This window comes from Heptranchias perlo, chromosome 29 (assembly GCF_035084215.1).
Source record: "Heptranchias perlo isolate sHepPer1 chromosome 29, sHepPer1.hap1, whole genome shotgun sequence".
In the NCBI taxonomy this organism is placed as follows: Eukaryota; Metazoa; Chordata; class Chondrichthyes; order Hexanchiformes; family Hexanchidae; genus Heptranchias; species Heptranchias perlo.
The window spans coordinates 24,541,593-24,558,995 of NC_090353.1; the positions used below are offsets into that span (position 1 = coordinate 24,541,593).

General features: G+C 42.6%; 1 protein-coding gene across 5 annotated transcripts in view; it reads right to left on the reverse strand.

Moving 5' to 3' along the window:
• LOC137299516 (casein kinase I) overlaps positions 1-17,403 on the reverse strand; it is a 120,553-nt gene that overhangs the window by 35,878 nt on the left and 67,272 nt on the right. For all 5 annotated transcript variants that reach the window (XM_067968319.1, XM_067968315.1, XM_067968316.1 and 2 more), the window contains 2 exons: positions 5,543-5,691; positions 2,282-2,516 (listed from right to left, as the gene is read on the reverse strand). In XM_067968319.1, the coding sequence (XP_067824420.1) occupies positions 2,282-2,516; positions 5,543-5,691 (384 nt within the window). The remainder of the gene's footprint in view (positions 1-2,281; positions 2,517-5,542; positions 5,692-17,403) is intronic.

The following is a 17,403-nucleotide window of genomic DNA, read 5'->3' on the forward strand; positions in this document are numbered from 1 at the left end:
TTCACTTTATCTGGAACATTTTGTTCTAGGCAAAGGTGTTTTTGCCAGGTGTATTTTGAACTTCTTTGGCAGGGTGGGGCAAAGTATAGATAGAGTATTTCTCATGAAATTTCACAATGGCGAGAACTGCAGGTTAAGTAATCAAGTCTCTTGCAGTTGCAATGTTGTCCTGTAGAGGCAGTCAGATCATAAAACCACCATTGCAGTTTGGTGCAAATTTTCCCAAACAACCTTTGTGGCAGTCCTTGTATAGAGAGATAACTGAAAACTGGGAGAAGTATGGCGTGCAGAAAAATTCTCTAGGTCTATAACAAAATCTTGCTGGCACCTGAATAGTTAGGAAATTGGATCCTAAGGCAAGCACCAACATTAAGGTGGTTAGGAACAAATGAATGCTTTGACTTAGTGTCTTTTACTAGTTGGTGCTCTTGTAGGCATATCTTCCCTTCCTTTCCCTTTTTCTCCTCCTCCTCTTCTAAGAAAATAGATAATTTAACTGAAGTTCAGGAAAACAGGCTATTCAGTCAAAGCCCTTTTAGTTAATGGTTCAGGAGATGCTAATGCTGGCGACCACTGGTGGAAACACTATGACAGCCACTCAAAGCCATTCAAGAATATGTTAAAACAAATTCTTGACATCTGAGCATATTTTCCTGAAGGAGAAAGCCCAAGGAAGAGGATCCTCTGTTGTTGCCTTGTTTTTTCATTGTCAAACAATATGTTGATGTGAGTACAGTGGCCAGGGTTGCTTCTTCAATTGGGTATCTACACCGAAACGGTCCTTGATCAAAACTAATGATAAGGCCATGGTGACCGTTTCAGACGGTGGTGCAACATGTGCAAGTGGTGGCAATAAAACCAGGACCAACCTAAGTAGGCCAATACCAAGACAAAAAAGTGTTACTGACAAAGCAAATTTAAAAATCGACAAAATTTCAGCAGAACTATACTAAGTTTTGAAAAATTCCAACAGAACTATTTCTAGACTAGATAAAAACAACACCGTACTGGAGAATATAAAAGACAAGACAAAACTTTTTTCTGGAGTGGATGAGCAAAGACGAGATGGCTGATGTTAATGGGAGGGAAAAAATGTTTAGAATGAGGCCTTACATACAGCAAAATCAGTAGGATCAGCTGATCAAGATGGCTGTGCATGGCAAAGTTGTTAAAAGGAACAGTAGCCAAAATGATTTTTTTCTACACATTTCCACCCACAGGATGAGGTGAATAACCAGTGTGTGTGCAAGGTACCATGTGTTGATCAATTGACCCTTTCACACAAACCACTGCAAGCAGATTTCTAATCAGCTGAAAACACTGTTTGCTAGTTGAAAGGGAGGGTTTATTAGGTAGAAAGAGAAACTAAAATTTGCAAATTGTGTGTATTGTGATTTGTATTCATTACAGGATTTAAAAAAAAAGTTTAGCTTTTTCTGTCTCTCCCGTGACCGAATTATCTCCTTTCCTTAAAGTGGTAACTGTTGCTGGCATATACCTCCCAGTGTCATGTTCAAGTGGCCATTCTAAATATGCTAGCTAGACACCAGTAGGATATTCAAATAGAGAGCAACACAAAGTTCCACACATACGCACTTTACAGCGAAAGTTACAGGATAGCATTCAGGAACAGGAACCTGGGCTGATTTTCCTAACCCGAGGCCTGGATCGTTAAGGCTATTTGTAGCATCTCGACTGCTGGCCTGGCGGAGATTAGCTAACTCAGCATATATTGGAAATCAATTCTGATTTCTGGTCTATGTGGTTTAGTGCTACAGTGGGAGGGACTTTACCCACTGGATTGATTCTCATCTTTTTTATTTTCTCGTTTATCCCAATCCATCTTTGCTGCTTACCCATATTTCACATCTTAGATTTTGCGTTTGTTGTAATCCCTAATGTGGCTATCAGACAGATCCAAAATTATTGTAGAAGAGTTGAGATATATTGGAGAAACAGAGGCTATGATAGTTAGCTTACACAGATTCTTGATCCTGACAGTTATATTAATAAATAATATCCAGAATGTCTGAATGCATTAAGCACACACTAAACAGAGTACAAAAGCCAAGGAGCTATAAAGTGGTCAACATAAGCATGGCAAGACAATCACAGAAGTTAATAATGACATTAATAACTTGAATTCTGAAGCAGTCTGGTAGAGCATGCAGTACAACTGTTCCACTCCCAGTTTCAGTCTGGTGAGCTTCATGATTTCTCAGCAAGCCCACAGGAGGAAGCTTCCTTAAAATCAATACAAATCATACCAGTAAGAAATTACCTTTGCCTAGGTGTGTGTTTATGCTCATATATCGTGCTGTCCCGGTTAAGCTCTTGTGCTCTCGGTATGGGATGTGCTTTTTGGTCTCTGGATCTATGTATTCTTTGGCAAGGCCAAAGTCTATGATGTGAATGGTATGTTGTCGTTTGCTCCCTGGTCGGCCCACTAAGAAATTCTCTGGTTTAACATCTCTGTATATCAAACTTTTGCTGTGGACAAATTCCATCCGCGTAATCTGAAAAGACAAATAACAATATGGATTAGGCAGTTACCTCAACACCGCAGGGTTAATCAAAACAGCACAGTTACTTCAACTCCGCAACTGTTTCGATCACTACAGTAAACTAGAATAGCTTTAAAATAACTGGTTAAAACTAAAAATTGTTTCTTCTAATTTTTTCTCCACACTCCAATTCATTGTCTTGCAGTCTCTTTGTATAACTCTTACACTTGTGATATTAATCTTGAATTCCCCACCATACTTCAATTATTCATTTCAAGCCCTCCCAGATGGAGTTGCAGAATAAAACTCACTCTACTCATGAATAGATGTAGGGAATCTTACAACACCAGGTTATAGTCCAACAATTTTATTTTAAAATCACAAGCTTTCGGAGATTATCTCCTTCGTCAGGTGAGTGAGTGAAAGGTTCTCAAATCGCATATCTTATATTAGGCTGGGACACGCTCACACCAATCAAAGGTGTCGTTGGTGTTCAGACAGGTTAGCCATGGAAAACAGTTCTGAATACACAATGGGTCAGATTACAAAGCCAGAGAGAGAGAGAGAGAATGTCCAGTTGTATTAAAAACAGATAACTTTTTTTCCCTGCTGGTGGGGTTACGTGTAGCGTGACATGAACCCAAGATCCCGGTTGAGGCCGTCCTCATGGGTGCGGAACTTGGCTATCAATTTCTGCTCGACGATTTTGCGTTGTCGTGTGTCTCGAAGGCCGCCTTGGAGAACGCTTACCCGAAGATCGGTGGCTGAATGTCCTTGACTGCTGAAGTGTTCCCCGACTGGGAGGGAACCCTCCTGTCTGGCGATTGTTGCGCAGTGTCCGTTCATCCGTTGTCGCAGCGTCTGCATGGTCTCGCCAATGTACCATGCTCCGGGGCATCCTTTCCTGCAACGTATGAGGTAGACAACGTTGGCCGAGTCACAGGAGTATGAACCATGTGCCTGGTGGGTGGTGTCCTCTCGTGTGATGGTGGTATCAGTGTCGATGATCTGGCATGTCTTGCAGAGGTTGCCGTGGCAGGCTTGTGTGGTGTCGTGGACGCTGTTCTCCTGAAAGCTGGGTAATTTGCTGCGAACGATGGTCTGTTTGAGGTTGGGTGGCTGTTTGAAGGCGAGTAGTGGAGATGGCCTTAGCGAGGTGTTCGTCGTCATCGATGACATGTTGAAGGCTGCGGAGAACATGGCGTAGTTTCTCCGCTCCGGGGAAGTACTGGACAACGAAGGGTACTCTGTTGGTTGCGTCCCGTGTTTGTCTTCTGAGGAGGTCTATGCGATTCTTCGCTGTGGCCCGTTGGAACTGTCGATCGACAAGTCGAGCGTCATATCCCGTTCTTACGAGGGCGTCTTTCAGCGTCTGTCGGTGTCACCCGAGCACAACGCAACGCCATCGACGCTCTCAAGACCAAGACTCTCTAACCCCACCAGCGAAAAAAGGTTATCTGTTTTTAATACAACTGGACATTCTCTCTCTCTCTCTCTCTCTCTCTCTCTCTCTGCCTTTCGGGTCTCTTTCTCTCTCTGGCTTTGTAATCTGACCCATTGTGTATTCAGAACTGTTTTCCATGGCTAACCTGTTTGAACACCAACGACACCTTTGATTGGTGTGAGCGTGTCCCAGCCTAATATAAGATATGCGATTTGAAAACCTTTCACTCACTCACCTGACGAAGGAGATAATCTCCGAAAGCTTGTGATTTTAAAATAAAATTGTTGGACTATAACCTGGTGTTGTAAGATTCCTTACATCTGTCCACCCCAGTCCATCACCGGCATCTCCACATCATGTCTACTCATGAATGACATTTTCATTTCTCCACCCCCCGTTTCATTTCTGGAGCTTATTACACCCGAAGATAGCATTCATAACCGAAAGCACTACCAGCCAACCCAATCCATTCCAAATGCCACTCTGAAACAAGTTAATTGGAAGTGAACAAGGGAACTCTCTGGCAGATTGGCTTCTACCTTCCGCAACTAGAGAAGAGCTGAGCACTCGAAGGGTCACAGAAACAAAACTACATCATACCCTATCCCAGCAGAGTTTTGGGGCTTTAGGACATGGGGAGAAAGTATCCTTGCACTCAGTCCCTTAAAATTTCAGTTTGTGACAAGTTTCTGAAACTCTTAGTAATATACTTTCAAACAGAAAAAGTTGTTGAAACACTTAATTTTACCCCTCAAAAATAAAACTGATATTAAATGACTGCAAAGACATTACTCTGAAACGAACATATCTGAATCTCACCATGATTTTAGATTCTTAGAAAATTGAGTTTAGAACACTAACATGCCCACAGAACCTGCAGTAAAGAGTAAATACAACCTACTGAAATTTTCCATGATATTAAGTGGGAAATTCTGCTAGTTACCATGTCTCTCGATCACCCGTGGTTATCCTGTTTATACTTTAGAACTGCTGGTTATAGGATGCTTGGAAGTAAAGATTCGTGTTCAACTCTTTCTCCCCAGCCCCAGCCCATGTGACATTATGAACAAGGAATTCTGCTCTCCATTCATGTCATCACACAAGAGAATCGTCTACACAAAATGCTTGGTTCCAGGCTGCCTCTTACCAGCAGTTCCAAAACAAGGTAAAAGTGGGGGGGGGGGGGGGTCGCAAAGACATCAGTAAGCATATAGTTATATCTCTTTAAACATTTAGGATTACGCAACAACACAGTGAAACATATATCTATTTCATAACTTCAAATTCCACTATACTATATTATCTTTTTCAAAAATGTACTCTTCTGCCTACTAGTCCTCCATCTTAGAAAAAAATCTGTATGTGGGCCATCGTACATTAAAACATACCCCACTCCCTAATTATCTTGTAAAAATAATACAATGTGGATGGCTGCCATTTAGAGCAGCTGAGTTGAGTTTACTATTTTAATAATTGCCGCAACATATTGCTCTTTAGCACAATGTACTGGAATATTCGATCCACATTTATACACTTGCGCTTCTATAAACTAAAACTGACAATAAATACTAATCATTTGGTTCACCACACTTACCAACTGTATAGCTATCATTAATACAGTTTTAAGGGAAAATGTTCGATCACAAAGATCAAATAAATCCTCCAAACTAGGTCCCAGCAATTCTAGTACCATGGCATTGTACTTTCCACAAGGGCCAAAGTAGTAAACCTGAGGAATTCCCTCTGTAAAAAAAAAAGTAAAGAATGCAATCACAAACAGTTTATGACAAACTCCACTTTATAAAGTGGACAGTACATCAGTAGGTACAAAGCAACACTGCTAAGAATGTGCATAATTTCAAAGGTATACTCAACAGCTCACAATATTTAATGCAGTGACATTTAAGATCGTGAGCTCCAGCTTCTGGGACATTCTTTGAAATTCACTTTTCTTTCTGATTTGACTAAATAAAATTTAGGTACAATGAAGGTACAGACAACACCTATTTCATTTTACCAAAATTGAAAATTCCAGTCTGGACCAAAGTGTAATTGGGGTGGATCTCCAATCAAGAAACCAAAAAATGCGGCCGAGTCGGGGATGCCTCGAGATTCCGTCCTGTTTTTAAGCTCTGGTATTTGGATGTTCTGCCCACATTCCCAATCAAGGCATGTCTGAGGAGTTTCTGGCCTATCTCTGGGATTGTGCCCTTCTGTGGGCATCAGCGGAACTCATATCAGCTGAGAGCTGGTGTGAGTCCCATTAAGATCCGGAAAAAAGCCCCAAAACTTTACTAGGGAAAGGTAATCGATTACCTTCCCAAAGAGGCTCGCATATTGCACTGGAAGCAAAAAATTTGATGAGGACACTTTTCCTCGGAGCTTCATCTGGCCTTCTTTCTGCACCGGAATGGCATGGCATGGCACTGCTTCACTTCGACGTTCCACTGACAGTTCAGGGTCTTCACCGCTGAGGCACACTTGCAGGAGTGGGTGGCCCGCTCAGGCCATGCAGATGATCCCATCCCCATGATTTGGGACGGGGTCTGCTGCACTTATGGCAGCGGATTGGAACGTCAGGAATTTTGGGCCCATTGTATAAGTCTGAAGCCTGGAAGCATTAGTTTAAAACTTTAGGATTACAGCAGTGAGAGAATCAATTTCAGACAAATAAAAATTGAAACCCTCTTGTAAACAAAATTCATGGGCATCTGCTTATACAAGCACATTCACTCAGAATTTCTTATCTTGCAGGATTGCTAGTGAGGTGCATCAGTGTTGTTTGTGTAGTTTATTCTTAAAAGGAACTGACCTAACAAAGGGAAGCTTAACACTTGAAAATTAATAAATCAGTGCGGAGATCAGTCATTTCCTCAGCTAAAAATGCAACAAAAACTTTCGAACAAAGCAGAATTCCTATTCTAACAAATAAAACAGACAAAAACAGCACTCTTGTTGGAGAAGAATACACCGTACTTCAATGCTGTAGATTTAATTAGGAGGAAGGAGCACCTGATGCAATCTGGCCGAAATATTTCAAAATGTGCAATTGCATGGCCTAAAGGAAAAGCTAAATCCATTTTTCAATGAGAATTGAGGATTTTGACCTCAAATATATTTTCACAACTAATATGCTATTGCATGTTTGACGTTTCACAGAATACTGATTATACAAACAATTAGGATGTGAAAATGTGAGGGAAAAAAACAACTTCCACAGAAACCATCGCATAAAACCTCTGCATACAGCACTTTGGAAAGTACATGTAGACTTTAATATCTTGTTAAAACCAAAGAAACTGTATCAGTAATTTGCAATTACAGTAATTTTAGCTTCCCAACTACTGACCATTTCAAAAATGGTAAACAATATGAACCAGAATTTTGTAATGCTTTGATCATCCAATTAAAATTTACAAATTGTAGGATCTAGTTTTGTTAGGTGGGGGGAATACAATTGTTTTATGTTACAAGGCTTCAAGCTTTAGAACCTTCCTTGTGATTCTGTGAGTAACTGCACTTTGTACCAGTCATATAGGTGGACAAGGCTTGATCCCTAGTTTGTACCAAGTTAACTGATCTCAACCTGGGGTTAGCAAAGGTGCTAAAATTGACCGCAACGTCCCCCAGAATGGAAAGACTACTCAGCCAGAATATTGCACTTACTCACTATCTAATGAGCTCTTGATTTTTATGTGGGCACCAAGTGACGACAGGGTCAGAGATGGCTGGCCCAAGATGAAAAAAGCCCACCGGCACACACTATCCGGATTAATGTATGAAGAATGGCTATTTGGCCAGGTATCAGAGATGCCACTTCCCAAAGAACAATATCTCAGCATAAGGTGTCTTCAAGAAGAGGGAATGAGGAAAGGAAAAAAGAAATTGGAAAAAGATTTGCTTTTGTATAGCAGCTCATTGTTTTTCAGATGTCTCAAGTGCTTAGCATACAATGAATTATTTTTGAAATATCCTGACTTATTTAGACAAATGCGGCAGCCATTTTGTGTGCAGCAAGATCCAACAAACAGCAATGAGATGAGTGACCAGCTAATCTGTTTTTGGGTTGTGCTGGTTGAAGGATGAATGTTGACCACAACACCAGAACTCACTGTTCCTTTCCACAAAGTACCATGGAATCATTAACCTGCACCCAAATTATTGAACAGGCAGATAGGACCTTGAAATAAAACCTCATCCAAAGGACAGCTCCAATAATACAACACTCAGTATTGGACTGAAGTGTCAGCCTGAATTTTATATTCAAGTCCTAGAGTCGAGCTTGAACTGATAACCTGCTGACTCAGGAGAGATTCAGCCTTGATTTTTGGGTTTTACTTTTAAATCATTAGTTGCACCCTCAGTGTCTCCTCCCCAGAGGCCTGTACGTGACACAGGTAATTATAGTTGCATTCTACATTACTTTTTCCCTATACTGATGGGAATCATTAAAGTGCTCCATAAAAGACAGGGCACGGTTAGGGATGTTCTGCATTCTCTCCATCATGAGACAGAAACCATTCAGAAGAAAAAGACATCAGTAGTACAACAGGCGGCAATGCAAATACTGACAGCAATTATAATGTGGCTGGTGTGAAGAAAATGTATACCATGGCCAATATGGTTGAGGTCTGACTAGCACCAACAATGCTATACTGCATTTTTGGAGTTATGGGAAAAACAACAGCAAAATACTTCGCCCAAAAGTGCAATAGGAACAGGGGCATTGCAAATATAAGCTAGGTGTAATTGACTCCATTTCTACCACCTCCCAAAATCCACCCAGCTCAAACAGTTTTGACATTTTATACCAAGACTCTCACCCTAAATCTGTTATCATTTCTCATAAATGCAAGTTGCTGTTACTGTTATAGCAGGTCAAGTGCAGATCAGGGAGCTTTGTTGGAGAGGCAAAATGAGACATGGGGTATTTTTGTTTTTTTAAAAAGTTGATAAACAAAAGAAAGGGCAGAAACTTTTATCAAGAACCTGAGGGATCTGATTACATTGTTGCCATTTTCTTCAAAAAAAATCTGAAAGCCTTCCACAAAGGATGACACTGCAGTATTTTATTAATCTCTGATTAAAGTCAACTAAATATGAACCATAAAAGCAGCTTCCAAATTCACAGAATCAGCAAGGGACACACTTACTAACCAGCAAAACTCAACAGACAAATCTGCTTAGTAAGAGTTTAGATTCGTAATTTTTCTTGTAAAAACTGAAATCAGTCTACAGGTAGATTGTAGGAATGAGGAAGAGGTAAAAATTAAAATACAAAATGGAACAACACATCAAAAGCCAATGAACAGATGCTGTAATTTTAAAATTCTGGAGTACAAACAAGTTTTAGATTTTTTTGCCACAAAAAAGGAGTTTTATTGAAGAAACCGATATTTTAAAAAACATACCCATTCAATGAGGAATTTCCCTCCCCCCCCCAATGATAAACATACAAGATTCACATTCACAAATGTTATGTTTTAAAGGCTTTACTTGCAGTTCTGCAAATCTGCATACTATTCTCTAACCCATGTAACACATGATCAAGGAAGCCTCTAATTGGGGGGGGGGGGGCTGTGATCCCATGGGTTAATAGCTTCTTGACATTCACTGTCATAAGCACACACATGAAAGATTCCTGAAGCCTGTAGAACTACATTCCATTGGAAGCCACTGCATCCAGGAGAGAGATGAAAAATGGGGAGGGTGGGGGCGGGAGAAAAAGGACATTTTTAATGGAACATGAGCTACACTAATCTTTCCAAGGTGAGGATTTCTTAGCAAGTTTTGTTAACAGCCAATACTGTGATTGATAATCATCTGATTCATCATTACTTCATAGCTTTCAAATAATTTAATACAATAGAAGACCATTTTTCAAACAGAAAGCAATCATAATTTTCTATTCAGCAAATCTGGCTTTGCTCATGGAAAGTCAGAGAATACGCTATTTTATAAGGACAGTCAGATGATAATAGGTAACATAGTGTTCATTCTGCTGACAAGGTGGAGCTTGTGCAATCTGGTTTGTTCCTTCAGGGCACAAAAGCTAAGGTGCTACAAATAGTTAGAGAGCACTGTTTTTTTCTTCTATAGATTGGCACTACTTGTCAATCGCCAATTCCTTCCCAGAGTCAGAGGAAACCAGCAAGAAATATTCCTTTTAAAAAAAAAAGTGGCACAAAAATTTGCACGTGTGATGCATGAAGAACAAAACACAGAAATTTTCAGGTGTGACAAACAGTGACAGCCATGTGTTAACTCTCAGTTAATATTTTAGGTGATTTGAACCCAGTTTTGACTCTGGTTCTCTGAGATAAGAAAGCATTTTCTACAAGTGTCTTGAGTGTGTATAACAATGCCTCTCTCGGACAGGCAACTGCAAAATTTTCATTCCACTCATTGAATTCAGAGACTGAGTGTGTCGCGGGAATTAGTCTTCTGTAGATTAGGTTCTTTTCATTAAAAAGTACTATTCCCACATCGGAGACCAGAGGTTTAGGCTCCTGACTCTCTCCTGATATTACATCTTTCTTTCATTTATAATAACCAGTTTTGGATTCAAGTACTTGAGCACACAGATTACAAGTAACCGGCATTCCTTTATAGAGTTGGGATACTCAAAATGATCTGGACTGCCGCAGTCCGTTATGCATGTCATGTTTGACATGGTCGGTGTTTCAAAGATGAATGTATCCTGCTCGTCATGGGATATGCATTATATTATTGATCATTAATTCAAGTATGATTTGTTATTGCTCAGATACCAGAATTTTCACTGCATTCAGACCTTTTCATGCAATTTACATTACGAGGGCAGCAAATTGTGCTGGATGTAAAGAATATAGAAATGTGCAAGGTTTTTTCTGCAGGACATCACTCTCATGATAAAAATCGATAAATATTTGAAACAAGTTACGCACAAAATATTACGTTACCCTGATTCCCATTCTGAAAGCAGAACTTAAATGTACATACACTTCTATTCCCAAAGCAAGAACCAGAAGCAGCATCTGTGACAAAATAGGGAGGTTTCCATATTTTCTTTTTTGGAGTTCTGAAGTAGCTAAAGTTAAAATGGAAGCCATCGTTCCTTACCACATTACAAAATGAAGACTGTCCCAGAGAAGGAATCAATCTGCAGATCGATTGATCTGCAAATTAGTCAATTTTAGTAATTGCATATGGCCATGGTATCAACAGGTTTCCAGAAACCAGATGACATGTGAGCACTGCTTATCAGCATTTTATACAATGGTTCACGTATGTCCATCATGGATGATTGATTGCTCTGACTTCAGAGGCTTTTGGACTAGCTAGGTACTCGGGAATTCTCCCATAGTCTTTATTGCTGGCAGAAAATCCGAAGTTCACGAACTGAACAGAGGTCATAATTTACGTACAATCTCGTATCAAAGTTCTACCAGGAGACAAACTTGACTGTTCCATCCAATTAATGCTATTCAGGCTTTGCAAGAAATAGGTTCTCACAAGGATATTTTAACACATTATGGACTGATTTCAACATTGTTTTTAAGTACTGGATTGATTCAGAATCTTGCAATATCATTTGACTAATAAACGTGATCAAGTAATTTTATTTTATAGCAGTTCTGTTGGTGTGTTATTTTCTGTCTTTTGGTAAGAGACTGGAGAAAATTGGTAGGTATCCCAGGTGATCTTCTGTGTATTATATATCACAATTAGGGATAATTGTTAATCCTGAGCATGCTATTCCATATATGGCATATATAAGGACACTAGTTTTGGATCACACAAGACTGAAAATGTTGGGGAAATAGCTTGAACCTTAACAGCATCATAAAGCCTCATGATGGAAAGTTTAGTTTGTTTTCTATTGTATTGTTAGAACAGATGAAGATCAAACAATCCCTAACAATTTGATTTGCAAACAAATCTAAAATCTAACCACCCAACAACAACAAATTGCATTTATATAGCACCTTTAACGTAGGAAAACATTCTACAGCATTTCACAGGAGCGTAATCAGACAAAAAGTGACACCAAGCCAAAGACATAGAATTAAAGGAAATAACAAACAGTTAAAATGATAGCCCTATGATATAATGAGCTTCACAGTTTGCTAATGAACTTAAAAAATTGTAAACAATTTTACAACACCAAGTTATAGTCCAGCAATTTTATTTTAAATTCACAAGCTTTCGGAGGCTTCCTCCTTCGTCAGGTGAACGATGTGAAAATGAAAACCTCGAAATGAAATCGCATTTATAATTCACAGAACAATGCTTGGTGAGTGCAGACAGTTTTTTCAACTGCCTGTTGCCAAGGCAATCAGTGTGCAGACAGACAGGTGTTACCTGCCAGGTCTCACAGAATATACAAATCACCAAAAAAAAAACAACAAACAAAAAAAACAGAGATAGAGAGGTAGAAACATAGAAAAGACAGCAACTGACCCGTTATATTAAAAACAGATAACATTTGTTCACTGGTGGGGTAACGTGTAGCGTGACATGAACCCAAGATCCCGGTTGAGGCCGTCCTCATGGGTGCGGAACTTGGCTATCAATTTCTGCTCGACGATTTTGCGTTGTCGTGTGTCTCGAAGGCTGCCTTGGAGTACGCTTACCCGAAGGTCGGTGGATGAATGTCCATGACTGCTGAAGTGTTCCCCGACTGGGAGGGAACCCTCCTGTTTGGCGATTGTTGCGCGGTGTCCGTTCATCCGTTGTCGCAGCGTCTGCATGGTCTCGCCAATGTACCATGCTCTGGGGCATCCTTTCCTGCAACGTATGAGGTAGACAACGTTGGCCGAGTCGCAGGAGTATGAACCATGCACCTGGTGGGTGGTGTCCTCTCGTGTGATGGTGGTATCTGTGTCGATGATCTGGCATGTCTTGCAGAGGTTACCGTGGCAGGGTTGTGTGGTGTCGTGGACGCTGTTCTCTTGAAAGCTAGGTAATTTGCTGCGAACGATGGTCTGTTTGAGGTTGGGTGGCTGTTTAAAGGCGAGTAGTGGAGGTGTGGGGATGGCCATAGCGAGGTGTTTGTCCTCATTGATGACATGTTGAAGGCTGCGGAGAACATGGCGTAGTTTCTCCGCTCCGGGGAAGTACTGGACGACAAAGGGTACTCTGTTGGTTGCGTCCCGTGTTAGTCTCCTGAGGAGGTCTATGCGATTTTTTGCTGTGGCCCGTCGGAACTGTCGATCGATGAGTCGAGCGTCATATCCCGTTCTTACTAGGGCGTCTTTCAGCGTCTGTAGGTGTCCATCGCGTTCCTCCTCGTCTGAGCAGACCCTGTGTATTCGCAGGGCCTGTCCATAGGGGATGGCCTCTTTGACGTGGTTAGGGTGGAAGCTGGAAAAGTGGAGCATAGTGAGGTTGTCCGTGGGCTTGCGGTAGAGTGAGGTGCTGAGGTGCCCGTCTTTGATGGAGATTCGTGTGTCCAAGAAAGAAACTGATTCTGAGGAGTAGTCCATGGTGAGCTTGATGGTGGGATGGAACTTGTTGATGTTATCGTGTAGTCTCTTTAGTGATTCCTTGCCGTGGGTCCATAGAAAGAAAATGTCGTCGATGTATCTGGTGTATAGTGTTGGTTGGAGGTCTTGTGCAGTGAAGAAGTCCTGCTCGAACTTGTGCATGAAAATGTTGGCGTATTGGGGTGCGAATTTGGTCCCCATGGCTGTTCCGTGTGTTTGGGTAAAGAACTGGTTATCGAAGGTGAAGACATTGTGATCCAGGATGAAGCGGATGAGTTGTAGGATGGCGTCCGGAGATTGGCTGTTGTTGGTGTTGAGTATTGATGCTGTCGCAGCGATGCCGTCATCGTGGGGGACACTGGTGTATAGTGCCGAGACGTCCATCGTGGTGAGAAGTGTTCCTGGTTCAACTGGTCTGTGGGTACTGAGTTTTTGTAGGAAGTCTGTAGTGTCGCGACAGAAGCTGGGGGTTCCCTGTACGATGGGTTTCAGGATGCCCTCGATGTATCCAGAGAGGTTCTCACACAGGGTTCCGTTGCCTGATACGATAGGACGTCCGGGTGTGTTGGCTTTGTGTATCTTTGGGAGGCAGTAGAAGTCTCCCACGCGGGGAGTACGTGGGATGAGAGTGCGTAGGATGTTTTGAAGGTCCGGATCGAAGGTCTTGATCAGTTTGTTGAGCTGGTGGGTGTGTTCTTTGGTCGGATCTGCGGGTAACCGTCTGTAGTGTTCCTGGTTGTCCAGTTGTCGGTATGCTTCTTTGCAATAGTCCGTTCTGTTCTGTATGACGATGGCTCCTCCTTTGTCCGCTGGTTTGATGACGATGTTGCGGTTGGTCTTGAGAGCGTTGATGGCGTTGCGTTATGCTCGGGTGACATTCTGGACTGTCTTCTGAGTGCGGCTGATGAATCTGGCATTGACGCATTTCCTGACAGCTTGAGCATACATGTCCAGCTGAGGGTAGCGACCCTCCGGAGGAGTCCAGTTTGACTCTTTCCTCTTCGGTTGCTGTACCGCGGATCCCTCTGTCTGCTGTTCCGGATCGTCGATTGTCTCATTGGGTTCGCTGCTGAAATCTTGGGGTTTGTGGTAGAATTCCCGGAGCCTCATTCTCCTGATGAATTCCTGTGTCCGCCGCGAGACTAGTGGGGTCCATTTTGGTAGTGGGGCAGAAATTGAGCCCTCGGCTGAGAACTACAGACCAACAACTGGACAACCAGGAACACTACAGACGGTTACCCGCAGATCCGACCAAAGAACACACCCACCAGCTCAACAAACTGATCAAGACCTTCGATCCGGACCTTCAAAACATCCTACGCACTCTCATCCCACGTCCTCCCTGCGTGGGAGACTTCTACTGCCTCCCAAAGATACACAAAGCCAACACACCCGGACGTCCTATCGTATCAGGCAACGGAACCCTGTGTGAGAACCTCTCTGGATACATCGAGGGCATCCTGAAACCCATCGTACAGGGAACCCCCAGCTTCTGTCGCGACACTACAGACTTCCTACAAAAACTCAGTACCCACGGACCAGTTGAACCAGGAACACTTCTCACCACGATGGACGTCTCGGCACTATACACCAGTGTCCCCCACGATGACGGCATCGCTGCGACAGCATCAATACTCAACACCAACAACAGCCAATCTCCGGACGCCATCCGACAACTCATCCGCTTCATCCTGGATCACAATGTCTTCACCTTCGATAACCAGTTCTTTACCCAAACACACGGAACAGCCATGGGGACCAAATTCGCACCCCAATACGCCAACATTTTCATGCACAAGTTCGAGCAGGACTTCTTCACTGCACAAGACCTCCAACCAACACTATACACCAGATACATCGACGACATTTTCTTTCTATGGACCCACGGCAAGGAATCACTAAAGAGACTACACGATAACATCAACAAGTTCCATCCCACCATCAAGCTCACCATGGACTACTCCTCAGAATCAGTTTCTTTCTTGGACACACGAATCTCCATCAAAGACGGGCACCTCAGCACCTCACTCTACCGCAAGCCCACGGACAACCTCACTATGCTCCACTTTTCCAGCTTCCACCCTAACCACGTCAGAGGCCATCCCCTATGGACAGGCCCTGCGAATACACAGGGTCTGCTCAGACGAGGAGGAACGCGATGGACACCTACAGACGCTGAAAGACGCCCTAGTAAGAACGGGATATGACGCTCGACTCATCGATCGACAGTTCCGACGGGCCACAGCAAAAAATCGCATAGACCTCCTCAGGAGACTAACACGGGACGCAACCAACAGAGTACCCTTTGTCGTCCAGTACTTCCCCGGAGCGGAGAAACTACGCCATGTTCTCCGCAGCCTTCAACATGTCATCAATGAGGACAAACACCTCGCTATGGCCATCCCCACACCTCCACTACTCGCCTTTAAACAGCCATCCAACCTCAAACAGTCCATCGTTCGCAGCAAATTACCTAGCTTTCAAGAGAACAGCGTCCACGACACCACACAACCCTGCCACGGTAACCTCTGCAAGACATGCCAGATCATCGACACAGATACCACCATCACACGAGAGGACACCACCCACCAGGTGCATGGTTCATACTCCTGCGACTCGGCCAACGTTGTCTACCTCATACGTTGCAGGAAAGGATGCCCCAGAGCATGGTACATTGGCGAGACCATGCAGACGCTGCGACAACGGATGAACGGACACCGCGCAACAATCGCCAAACAGGAGGGTTCCCTCCCAGTCGGGGAACACTTCAGCAGTCATGGACATTCATCCACCGACCTTCGGGTAAGCGTACTCCAAGGCAGCCTTCGAGACACACGACAACGCAAAATCGTCGAGCAGAAATTGATAGCCAAGTTCCGCACCCATGAGGACGGCCTCAACCGGGATCTTGGGTTCATGTCACGCTACCCCACCAGTGAACAAATGTTATCTGTTTTTAATATAACGGGTCAGTTGCTGTCTTTTCTATGTTTCTACCTCTCTATCTCTGTTTTTTTTGTTTGTTGTTTTTTTTTTGGTGATTTGTATATTCTGTGAGACCTGGCAGGTAACACCTGTCTGTCTGCACACTGATTGCCTTGGCAACAGGCAGTTGAAAAAACTGTCTGCACTCACCAAGCATTGTTCTGTGAATTATAAATGCGATTTCATTTCGAGGTTTTCATTTTCACATCGTTCACCTGACGAAGGAGGAAGCCTCCGAAAGCTTGTGAATTTAAAATAAAATTGCTGGACTATAACTTGGTGTTGTAAAATTGTTTACAATTGTCAACCCCAGTCCATCACCGGCATCTCCACATCAGAACTTAAAAAAGGGAGAGAAAACTGGGAGCTACAGACCGGGTTAGCTTAACATCAGTAGTAGGGAAAATGCCAGAGTTTATTATAAAGGATGTGATAACAGGACACTTAGAAAATATCAATGGGATTGGACAAAGTCAACATAGATTTATGAAAGGGAAATCGTGTTTGACAAACCTACTGGAGTTTTTTGAGGATGTAACTGGTAGAATAGATAAGGAAGAACCAGTGGATGTGGTGTATTTGGATTTTCAGAAGCCTTTGATAAAGTCCCACATAAGAGGTTAGTGTGCAAAATTAAAGCACATGGGATTGGGGGTAATATACTGGCTTGGATGGAAAATTGGTTAACAGACACGGAACAGAGAGTAGGAATAAATGGGTCTTTTTCGGGGTGGCAGGCAGTGACTAGTTGGGTACTGCAGGGATCAGTGCTTGGGCCCCAGCTATTCACAATATATATCAATGATTTGGATGAGTGAACCAAATGTAATATTTCCAAGTTTGCTGATGACACAAAACTAGGTGGGATTGTGAGTTGTGAGGAGGATGCAAAGAGGCTTCAGGCAATTTAGACAAGTTGAGTGAGTGGGCAAATACATGGCAGATGCAGTATAATGTGGATAATTGTGAAGTTATCCACTTCGGAAGGAAAAACAGGAAGGCA